This window comes from Amblyomma maculatum, chromosome 1 (genome assembly GCF_055883805.1).
Source record: "Amblyomma maculatum isolate TAMU_Amacu chromosome 1, ASM5588380v1, whole genome shotgun sequence".
Classification (NCBI taxonomy): Eukaryota; Metazoa; Arthropoda; class Arachnida; order Ixodida; family Ixodidae; genus Amblyomma; species Amblyomma maculatum.
Genome location: NC_139344.1, coordinates 138,035,309 through 138,047,371, shown reverse-complemented (window position 1 = coordinate 138,047,371; position 12,063 = coordinate 138,035,309). Strand labels below are relative to the sequence as shown.

At 41.5% G+C, this 12,063-nt stretch overlaps 1 protein-coding gene across 2 annotated transcripts in view; it reads left to right on the top strand.

Annotated features, from left to right (window-relative positions):
• The first annotated feature begins 35 nt into the window (after nt 1-35).
• Nucleotides 36-12,063, top strand: part of LOC146204050 (uncharacterized) — a 28,856-nt gene continuing 16,828 nt past the window's right edge. For both annotated transcript variants that reach the window (XM_084589076.1, XM_084589077.1), the window contains exons 1-4: nt 36-272; nt 501-693; nt 2,216-2,377; nt 5,949-6,156. In XM_084589076.1, the coding sequence (XP_084445202.1) occupies nt 520-693; nt 2,216-2,377; nt 5,949-6,156 (544 nt within the window). In that variant the 5' untranslated portion in view covers nt 36-272; nt 501-519. The remainder of the gene's footprint in view (nt 273-500; nt 694-2,215; nt 2,378-5,948; nt 6,157-12,063) is intronic.

Below are 12,063 nucleotides of genomic sequence, written 5' to 3'. Positions count from 1 at the left end.
GATCTGCGGATACTTATACTTCAAAGGCCCATCGGCCCATCACGCTCCTTTGCGCATCACGGCCGTCACGGCATCACCAAGGGCATCCCTTGCGCATACATATGCGCACACTTTCAGCGCATCGAGACTTCTTGTGCTGAAAGCGACATGTCTTCCGATGTTGAAAGTTTTTTTGCGGCTGAAAACTATGCACTATCACTCAGGATACAAAAGCCTCGCGGATTACGAACACGATGATGTTTTCGCACTGTCACAAATATGAACGCTGAGAGGTAAGTAGGCATCAAAAATAATTGAAATCTATATGCGCTGGTGCGTACTTCCCCGCATCCCACGACAGCACTGCTGAAATGATTGACTCAGGGGCTTCACTAATTTGGATATACTGCCATTTAACCGTCTCTGGCATATCATTCGAGTGAAAAGAAAGATTTTTGATGTACACTTTGAGGTGAGTAAGTAACCCGCCTGACTGTTTTGTTTTCCTTTTCGTTTTCCAGGTATTATTGACACCAACGAATGGCAGTAGAAATACTTGACGTCGACCATTTGGCCATATCTGCCATCATTACTGTCGGGCTGCAGTTTATTTTCTTTGTCATCGCAGCTACATTCCATTTTGATAAATTGACAGATTTTGCTGGAGGTGCCAACTTTATTGTACTAGCTTTAACAGTGTTCCTTTTGGCCCAGGTATGTAAAGCATTCATTAGTACATATGCACATGTGCTTTACACACTTTTCCCGGCAGTTGTATCGTATTTACCGTTATAGAACTACACTTGTACGAGAGTAGAAGTCTGGGCAAGTTGGTATGGGTTTAGAACACCAGACAAAAAAGGCGAAGGACAAATCGACTCCAATACTGTTTTGTGCTTAATTTTCTGTCCCTTAATTTGTCCTCCATCTTTACTGACGTGTTTTAAAACTACATTTGTTTGCATGGAAAATCTGCATTATCCTTTCTGCAAATATTCACATATGGTGCAATATTTTTAAGCAATGATTATTGTTTCATGACAACGAATGGGAGAAGTTTGCTGACCAAACGAAATTTAGCTAGAAGGGACATATAATGGGGTCCCATTGTCGAAGCAGCATAGAACGCTGTACTTTTCGGCAAGAGACCAGTAGCTGCCTGCAGGCTGGATTCTGGTTAGCCTCACATCAAAGCAAGAGAACTTGTGCAAGCATGTTGGACGTATGTTTATTCTTTGTCAGCTACAGTGGTACAGGTTAGTGCAATGATGCTGGTCGGCATTCATATGTAAGTTTGTATGGGTACTTCATTAAGTTCATTAATGGCTGTGTTTGGGTGAGTTGGTTTGCCATGTTGATCATGAAAGCGCTGAAAAAACACAGGGACAAAAGCAGAAGACGGACACACAAGTACTTAAAGCGCTCTTTTTTCTGTTGTCCCTGTGTTTTTTTGTTCTTTGAAGCGCTCGTGTGTCTTTTGCTGTTGTCCCTGCGGAGGTTTTTTTGCGCTTTTGCAATCAGCGTTACTTCAGTAAGGCTAGCTGCTTACATAGGCTTTGGTCAAAACTATAGAGAAGTAATTTGTAGACTAGAGTGCACATATCATTAGCCATTGCTTTTACAAGCTTATAAGGATTTTTTGGTTCTTTGACGAGCTAAGTTGAACTTTTACAGAATGCATCAGGATTGGCCAAAGCATACATGAATGGTATGCTGTAGTAGTAAGCCAGTATCTGACATATATGTTGCCTTGCAGAGAGCATGCTTCTGCGTACATGCGGCTGCATAAATGTGCAAGTATATGTGTACAATCACTTGATCCCTGTCAAATTCTGTCAGGTTTCACATACTGTGCCACTAAACTCTTGTTATGGCACACAGGCCTATTGCTGATTGTAGAATGGGGGGTTTGGTCATGTGCTCAAGTGTTTATGTATACAAAAAATTTGTACCACACTGTTTATGTACAGTGACATTCACTTTTAGCTGAAACATAGTTACTGTCTTCAAAGCACCATTGCGCCTGACGCGGCTGCCCATGAAGGCAAAGTGATGCTAGCATAGAGCGACCTGGTGGTGTTGCTGTGCATGGCCAGCTGCCACTTAATTCACTGCACCGCCAGGTCGGATGCAGTGGTGCTTTGAAGATGGTGATCATGTTTCAGTGGACAGCCCTATATACACATATATAGTTGTGGCAGGAATGCAACACTCACCAGTCTTGAAATTTTTTCAGACTTACAGCCCTAGACAATGCCTCGTCACTGGCCTTGTCTGCCTATGGGGAGTACGGCTGTCAACCTTCCTCCTTTTTCGCATTATAAAAATTGGTAGAGACGAAAGGTTTCAAGAAGTTGGCAAGAATGTTGTCCGCTTCGCAGTCTTTTGGACTTTTCAGGTTAGTAATGTCATTAGTGACAAAGAAAAGCAATAGATCTTCACACCAAAGGCAGTCCTAATAAGGATGTGATCAGAGTTATGCATTTGAGTCCAGCAGTATTGTTTTACTTTTATTTTTATTTTATTTATTATACACCTTGGGGCCAGAAGCATTCATCATCATCATCATCAGCCTGATTATACCCACTGCAGGGCGAAGGCCTCTCCCATATCTCTCCACTTAACCCGGTTCTGTGCTACCTGCATCCACTTGACCCCTGCGAACTTCTTAATCTCATCCGCCCACCTAACTTTCTGCCGCCCCCTGCTACGCTTTCCTTCCCTTGGAATCCAGTTTGTTACCCTCAGCGACCATCGGTTATCCTCTCTTCGCACTACATGTCCTGCCCATGTCCATTTCTTCTTCTTAATTTCCACTAGAATGTCGTTAACTTGCATTATTTCTCTGACCCACTCTGCACGCTTTCTATCTCTTAATGTTACCCCTACCATTTTTCGTTCCATAGCCCTCTGGGTTGTCCTCAACTTAAGTAGAACTCTCTTGGTTAGCCTCCACGTTTCAGCCCCGTTTCAGCCCCGTTTCAGCCCCATAGCCCCAGAAGCATTACAGATGGGAAAAGGTAAAACACACAAATAATAAAAAACTAAAGCATTCGCTTGAATGTGAGAGAGCACCTGATTATATGTTGAGCACTGCCTTACTGAGGTGGTGGCACTGGCAACAAGCCCAGGATAAGTACAAATTTCTCTCCTACCACAAAGATTTGAGAATGCTTTTTAACTTTCCTTTTGCATTAGGACTTTGCTTAGGTGAACATTAATAATGAGTGTTCCCTTTTCTTGAGTTTTATTCCAGCTTATGTGGTTCTCCTGAAACCATTGGACACAATCCTAGTGCCATTCAGTTCACTTTGGTGCACTAGCATGTCACACATGCTTGCATGTTGTGATAAGATCTATAAATGTTCTTTCTAGATAAGGCACATATGTTATTGCTTTTGCCACAACTCTAATAACCCTCTTTGCATCGTGCACAATCATAGTATAAATGTTGTCACCTAAGTTAGTTTGTCTGCATGCCTTGTATTGCAGCTGTTGTCACTTTTATCAAAAGGGTTGCCTTTGTATTGCAAATCGCCTGAAATTATCCTTTGAAGGGGCACAGATACAAAATTTCAGCTCCGCCGCAGTGGAGCAGTGGCACTCAACTGCTGCGCCCAAGAATGCAGGATTGCATCCCAGCCACTTTTCAATGAAGGCAAAAAGCAAGGCACCCATGTGCTTTTCAATGTCAGTGTGCGTTAAAGAGCCCCAGGTGGTTTGAAATTTCTAGAGCTCTCCACTATGGCGTCAGCTTCAATCGCTTTGGGACGTAAAACCCCATAAAACAAACACAAAATTTCAGATGCCACCAAAGAACGTAATTCATTTCATTAGCATGTGTAGGTGCCAGGCATCAAGATTTGATTGCAGGCAGCATTCGGTGGAGGATAGTTTCATAGGATTTTCAGCATTAGCAAGTGATCAACTTCAACATTTCCATTCACATGGAAACTGACATTCAAGCGAAGCAAAAAGTGAGGTGTGCCTGCGAAAAAACAGTGGCTTGGAGCTCGACAGACTGCTTGCCAGAACATGGTGGAGGTTCTAGCAGATGACCTTCTCACATAAGAGATTTCCAAGCCCACATGATCACCGATGCTAGAGCAGGTGTAACGTGATGCAGGAGCTGCGCACTGATGTTAGTTATCGAAAATGGCGTTATAATTTGTCACTGTGCTCATGTTTTCTGAGTTAGGGGGAAGACACTTTTAAGGATATGGCATGATCACATCAAAGGATCCCATCTGCAGCTCCTCCTTGTGGACTCTTCTCATTTGCATATGAGCATTTTGCTAATCATTAATCACTAATCCCTTCATTTGTGCCCCTGTTATGTCACACATTTAATTAGCATACATTCGTAAGCTACCAAATTACATGAAAGATGACCCAATAGATATAAAGCCCCATTTTCAAAAGCCATAAGAATGTGCCTGTGTGGCCTAGGAGTAGTGTGTCTGACTGTATCCAAAGGTCCCAGAGTATTCGATTCCATTTTAATGTTTTAAAACTACCTGAGTTGGCAGCTCCTTCCAACTTTGCTGCCAAGCATTCAGTGCTCAGCCAAAATGCCAATCCTTTATTTCTTGGAGAATGGGGTCTTTAACACTGTTGCATTATTTATATATTTATATATTATATTTTCAGTACACCCTGCAGCGCCAAAGCATTATAGCAGGGGAGTGGGTACAATGTTGAAGTGATGAGCAGATAAACAAAAAAAAATTGCACGAGAGAAAGAACAAATAATTGGTGGGGGTAGACAAGGAGACAAGGAATTAATATTAACAAGTGAAGACTATGTTATGCTGATCAGTTGTTCATGAGGCATCTCCTGGCAGGCATCTTGTTGATTAGGAAAGCTTTGCATTGAAGCTTAAGAGGAAGGTGCAGCAGAAGCAGATGTTTCACTTTCAATTGTGTCATGCAGCTTGCAGCATTCTAGGCCCCCTAAAGCAGATTATCCTGGAATTGCAATGCTATCTGATCATAGTTAGCCACGTGGGAGCAATGAGAGACAGCCATCTATGCATTCAGCTAACGTGTTCTTGTGCAGCTGTGGATGCATGTGTTGGTACTCTGTGAACCTGGCTTCATATGAATAATGTGCACATGGGCACTGAGTGGGTGCATTTTTTATTTTATTTTTTTCATTCCAGCTAAAGGAACAATAGACCTTTCCACAAATTACAGTAACACGCCATCCCCTAGTGGACCTGTGCTAAGTATGATGGGAGAACGGAGCAGTCGCCTCTAGCGTCGACTGCTGGCAAACGTGTTGGTCATTGAGTGTCAGCTGATGATCTATGGATTGAGAACACAACACCTAGCTGTACAAAGCGATGTGAAGGAACGGCAGGCACAACAGAACTAATAAAAAACAGTGGGAAGCAGCAGCGCAGCATTGACGCCAGGATGGCAATGGAAGGTTCGCCTTAGGATCAGAATAGTCAGAGACACGTGAGCGCAGTGACGGCAGTACACAGCAGCGCTCTCCGTTTTCCCAGGGGGCTTTGCGCGGCTGCTAGGTGGTGGGACGGAATTACTGGAAAGGTCTATTACCTTATGAATAGCTCGTACATGTCAGAGGAAGCATTGGTCACCTGTTAAGTTAATATATGCCTTCGTATTTACTGTATTCATAAATCAGCAGTATGTTCTCATTGTTATTATTGCCTTAATTGGTATTAATTTGTATTGCCCTAATTTCTATTCCTGAGGAAACTCTATGTGTGTATGTATGAGTGTTGAGTGTGTATGTTGGTGCTTTTCCTACTTCTGCCGCTTGTTTTAGAATGAACCCCTTTAGTTCATAAAGGTTTTTTTTTTCACTGATGACTACCAAAAATGACTGCCGCTTGCACTCAACATCTTCCCCCCCCCCCCCCCCCCCCCCCTTTTCCTTTATTATTTTCAACTTGTGGAGAAACCTCTGGACAGGATAGACTGAAAAATTTCTCATACAGGCGGTGTGGGTGTACACTGTCAGCCTGCCCGTCATATTTGTCAACTCCCCGCGCAAGGCCGAGCCCCTGACGGATGCCACCATGACCCGGCTTGACATGGCCGGCACCATTGTGTTTGTCATTGGCTTCCTCTGTGAGGCCATGGCAGATGCCCAGAAGTACACCTACCGTCAGAACACGTCCAATGCCAGGCATTGGTGCGACGTCGGTAAGTACACCGTTTGCAAGTTATGCAAACTTTACTTCATGTGTAGGGACTTCATGTACTCGTACACCTCCTCAAATAGGTTTGGCCTGAAAAATGGGCAATGTCAGACAGGTTCGGCTATAGAATTAGAGACAGCCTTTTCTTTAAATATGTGCACCTCCTTCTGTATACACTTCGGCAGGTTGCGGTTTACATGTTTTAAACCATATTTTTCATCATAATTTGCTGCCAAGATCATGTGTGTGCAGCATATATTTTGAAATGAAAACCACAGCCAATCTTACAGCATTTAAATTTAACACTAAGGTAATAAAAAATACGGCCATTATTATTTGAGTCACCTGAAGTTGTGCATCATAGGCTTCTAACTGTTGTGTTACACCACACTTGGCAGCTTTGTGAACATCACCACAAGCAGCAACATTGTCATTGCCAGAACTTGACATTGCAAATGACATGGTGATCGATGAGATTGCCTGTACCCTTCTGTAAGGTGGGTAATCCAAATTAAGAAAGACTATTACTCAATGCCATGTTCACAGGCAGGCAGAGGAGGTCAGTAATAACTTTTCTAAAGAATGTATTCTACTTACGTAGCTCGCCAATTTAAGTTGTTAGATGGAGCTGAATGCAAGTTCAAATCATTTCTCTGTGTTAAAAGGGCTGGGACATATATTACAGGATTGTAAAAGGAAATAAAAATTGCACTTAAAGTAACTATTCTGATCGATTTTGACACGATTAAAATTTTTTGTTGCTTAATCAGAGGTGTTTTTATACCCGAGACCACATCTTGTGGTTGGCATCTTGTACTGACGCATTTTACATTGGTACTTGATTGTTGATTAAATAAATATAGATCATTTCCCATTGCAAGCCTTTTTAAAAAATGAAAGCTTCATGATGCATGGACCTGATTTGTCTGCTATTTAGAGGCAATTATGGTAACTTTGGGCAGAGCAGCACATTTGTGCTTCATCGCTGCTCCCGATATATATTTTGCCCAAAATCATGCAAATTATTTTCTGTGACTTCACATAAGGAAAGCAGACAAAGCAGAATTTTTCTACTTTTTCACCCTGTAGAGCTACCACAATGATGTATCCAACTAGTTAAAGGTGCACTAAAGAGCATTCTGCAAAATGTCGTTTTCGCTCTTATTTTGTTTTCTAGGTTTCTTCGAATAAATAGTTTCAGTCGCAGAAAACATAGTCATAAATTAATACCATGGCAATAAAAATATGCCCATGCTCCTTGCTTTCACGAAACTCAGCCTTATCACTTTGCAGTAAGCAATGAAATTCCTCTACTCAGTGAAGACACCTGAAGTAATTTTTACTGGCATTTTTTGATAGAGTACAAATAATATTGTGATAGGATCGCTACACATTTGTGGCTCAGAGGGCGTATCACCAAAACAACAAGCCCAACGCAAGCGGACTATGTTCATAATATCATTCTGCATATTACTGCACTGACAGCTGAGTAACGAGCCGCCACGTGACTGGCTGAAGCACACTCCACGTGATGGGTGACTGCTCCTTACTGCAGTACAGGACGTTTTATCCGATTTCAGCAGTGAAATCCATCACACAATGCCCCGTCGTGGCGGTGCAGGGCGCTCGACTACTATGCCCAAGGATGTGGGATTGAATCCTGGCGCCGTGGCCGCCGATTTTTGATGGAGGCTAAAAGCAAGGCGCCCGTGTGCTGTGCGATGTTGGTGCATGTTAAAGAGCTCCGCGTGGTCAAAATTTTTGGGCCCCTCTACAACGCCGGCTTTCATAGCCTGAGTTGCTTTGGAACAGTTTGTGCCCCACCACATAACGCAGTAATTTGAAGTTTATAAGAATGTTGTGAGCATGTAGATCAAGTTATAGGAATTAAAAGAAGCCCTCAGAATTCTTTTTAATGCACTTTTAACCAAAGTTGGTATGTCCTGTATCCGGCAAGTCGAGAATCAGTTCACACACTTCATGACGCTCACTTTTTCAAAGGTTTACGCACAAAGGTGATTTTAATATCTAGTGAACGAAACAAATATTGATGCCAGTAAATGCACTATTATACGAGGTTGACCTGAGAAGCCAAAGTTTATGAAATTTTAGGAAGAGAAAAATGCCTCAACTCTATCCCTACCGTAGGCGAAATGGCTGTTTTTCTGTAGGTTTCAGTAGATTTTTTTTCTGTAAAAACTGTCATGTCCAAAATTTTATGCAATACACGAAAAGAAAGCCAAATAGATGCGCTTTTTAGGCATATAACTTTGAATATGAAGTTATGGGTTTTAACACGCAATATAATTTCCAAAAAAAATTGAACAAAACTTGACGAAATCCACTTGTAAATGAAACAAGAAAAAATTTTTTGAGCTATGCGAAATGCAGAACATTATATTGGCCACTCCCTGTGAAAAAATAAAGGTTCAGTATTGAATAGTGTTCTTGATGCATAATGAGCAATCAACGAGGGCCGCTGCAGAGCGCCATGCCGAAACGGATGCCCGGTTCGCTTCTTGATAAAAAACTTTTAATCAAGGAAATGGGCATAAACAGATATGCATAATTGAAAAAAGTGGCGAACACTTAAAAAAATGGTCCTTCAAAGTTACACATTGTAGTGCATATTCAATTCATCAAAATGCGACCTGCGGCTAGCAAATTCAGTCTCAAAATTTTTCTGCACGGCTTGTGCACATAAGGAGTTAGCCTCTTGTTCCTGTCTGTCACTTTTTTGGCATAATTAATTGACAAGAAGGATTCTGAGAAATTTTTCAAATATCATAGAAGCAGACCATATAACATGACTGTTGTCAATTGCTTCCGGGCAACTTAGTGGTGATTTCTCAAGTGCTGATTGAATCAGGATCTTAAGTACTTCGAGAACATTTGTGTGTAGTAGATGCACGGCAACTTTTTCAGAAAAAAAAAAAAAAAAAAGAAACCTTGTCTAATAGGGCAACAAGCTCTGGTTTCTGATAATGCAGTCCACTAGAATATTGTCCTGATTGCTGATTGCGGCACAGCAGAATTGATATTTTTTTTTTGGCATCGATGCAAGGTGCCTTGATTTTGCTCTCTGATGAAACGTCCGTCTTGACAACGTAGTCAAGTGCCGCTAGCTGTTACGGTCCTCGCATCTAGCATGTCGTTCCCTTCCGCACATTAGCCTTACTTTCCCAAAGAGAGCCTCAATGGGGTCACTATAGGGCTTGAAATGTGTCTTCAGTGAGTGTCCTTCTTTAACGCTTTAGAAGTTTCTGGCATACTTTCAATATAGCAGGTGAACTCATTTGTAAGCCTCTCCATCGAGTATCACCTGCGTCATTTATTGGTCTCTTTTTACCACTTACAGCACAAGTGGTGTCATGAATATCAAACCACTTTTTGATTGTTTTCATAATAAGCCTAATATCATGTAAAAAATTGATTAAAACAATGAATGTTTATTTGCAAAATTAAAGTAATGTTTATAATACAACACATTTGCTAATATATGAATTATATAATATTTAAAACTCAACCCTACAACGTTTACTTTAACTATTATACTAATAATATCATACGAGCATTTTGCAATTTACATTACATTTTCATGAAATTATTTTCATCTTCGGTGCTACGTCGATGGCTTCGCATCTAGCGCTGAAAGACGGTTTTGCTGTTGCAGAAGAGATGCTGTCATGTTAGTCTTGAAGAAACTTCGATGTGATCACTGCTCATTCAGTTTTTTCTTTTAAATTCCTATTCTTGTACAAGCTTGGGAAAGATTCGTATTAAAATGCACAAAAGTAGCTACCATGCCACAATGTATGTCATATGCTTGTCGAACATTTGCTGAGCTACATTGTTTTTTATATAAAGACTCCGTTCACGTGTGTAGTACGTTGACAACATGCCGCTGCAGCATCTACCTTCGGTGTTCTTTCATTTCGAGGCTGCACTCACCACGAAACCCGCGAGCAACAGCGCGAAACCAGGCAAAAGCCACCCGCCGTCGTTGAAGCAGACGCGGATCGAACAGTGAGCAGGTCGTGCCTCTTGCGGCGGCGGAGAGCGTAACTCAAGGAGAAACGTTCCCATTGCTCCCGCGGTGATTGAGAAGGCTGTAAAAAAGAGCGCGCGCTCTCCCTCGAGACCGGCTGTGAAAATCTAAGTTTCAGGTACCCGACTACATGCTAGTAGGCGTAGCGTGCCTGTGAGCGACGCGGAAAGGTTCAAATTTTGCTCGTGAAGTCATCGTTAGCTTGCCGGAGTGCGGCCGCCGGTGTTCCGGGCTGGTTTCCATCGGCAACGGGGTCAGAACTGAATTCTGATGGTAATTGGCAGCATCTTCAGAGTCGCTTCTGCTTGGATCATTGATTAAATCAATCGTAGATAGTGCGTAGTTGTTAGATTTGCGACGTTGCGAAGCGCGCATTGTCTATGCGAATGCCACCACTCTCACATGCGACTGAGACGCGTGTTCGGAGCATGCTCAAAAGTAGCCGCTTTGTGGGAAAAATGTAAACAGCATCAAAATCGAAACTTCAGTTATCCGACTACATACTAGATATTATAGCGTGTCTGTGAGCGTCGCGGTAGGGTTCACAGCGGGCGCGTAAATTCATCGTTAGCGGGCTAACAATGCTCGATGGGCATGGTAGGGAAAGAGTTAATGATAGTAAGGTGTCGGTATGAACCTAAACTTGACAATAGTGCCACATTTACATGATTGTAAATCTGCGATTTCATGCTGCAGGGAGAGCTGAGAGAAAGCATAAAATTGCAACATGCCATAGCGTTCCTGATGTCTTGTTTATCTGACACTTATTGGTGGTGTCATGCTTTAGTTTCGAATACACCGTCACAATAAAATGAAATAAGAAAAGAAGAAAACAAAAAAATATATATATTAGTTTCTGGAAAGGAAATAGAAGAGGGCTGCATTCACACTTCTAGAGAGGGGTCCTTGCACTTTTAAGGTGAAAATCAACAGCATTACTGTTGTTTCTCTCAACTAAAATCTTCTAGTTTGTGTTTGAACTATAGCTCCAACTGCTTTGTTTGCATTGCACTTCGCACTGATAGTTCTGTGTGTTTGGTGCAAAACATAAGGCATTTAAGCTGTCGCTCCAAAATTCTTGTAAAGCACAGAGCAGAGTATGGAATCTTCACATTTGACTTGTTTATTTGTTGTTGTTGTTGTTTTGAAGTTTACTTTAAAGGCCCTCTTCCGAGTGTTCTCCTAGCACTGAAAAAACACTATTCCATGTAGAATTTCAAATAAACTAAAAAAATTGTGTGCACAAGATTTAATGCAAGGCAAGAAATACAATTATGAAAACAACAAAAACAAGTAAATAACTTAAACTTCACAGGAATGCATGGAAACTGAATTCTACAGATATACAATGAATTGCCACAACAGGTGCAGCTTTATATCAGGAAAAAGGTGGGAAAAAAAAGGTATAAGAAGAATGCAGTGGCACCACTAACACTAGATTGTTAGATGATTATTCAGTGTGCGAATTAGCTCTAGAAAATTAGTTTTGTTGGACTCGGTAACAATATCAGATGGCAAGCAGCTCCATTCAGTGATCGTGCGCTGTATGAAAGGAATTTTTAAAGGATGATACAGCATAGTAGATTGAAGACGAGTTCTTTCTTTCTTATGAAGCGATTAGTGGTGAGAAGGTTTGCAAAAAATGTCGAAGGCGTTCATATGTTTGCGACAGGAAAACAGTTCTGGCATTTTGAGCACATGCTTTTAAACTGTGACACTGGTATAACTTGAATAATGAAAATAAACATACTGTACAGTTCTGAAAAGTTTCGATGTTATTTACGATGTAAGTTTGGTCAGGATCTCAGACGGCAGATACATATTTTGTTTTAAGACTGACTAAAGTGGCAAAGCAGGTTTAAG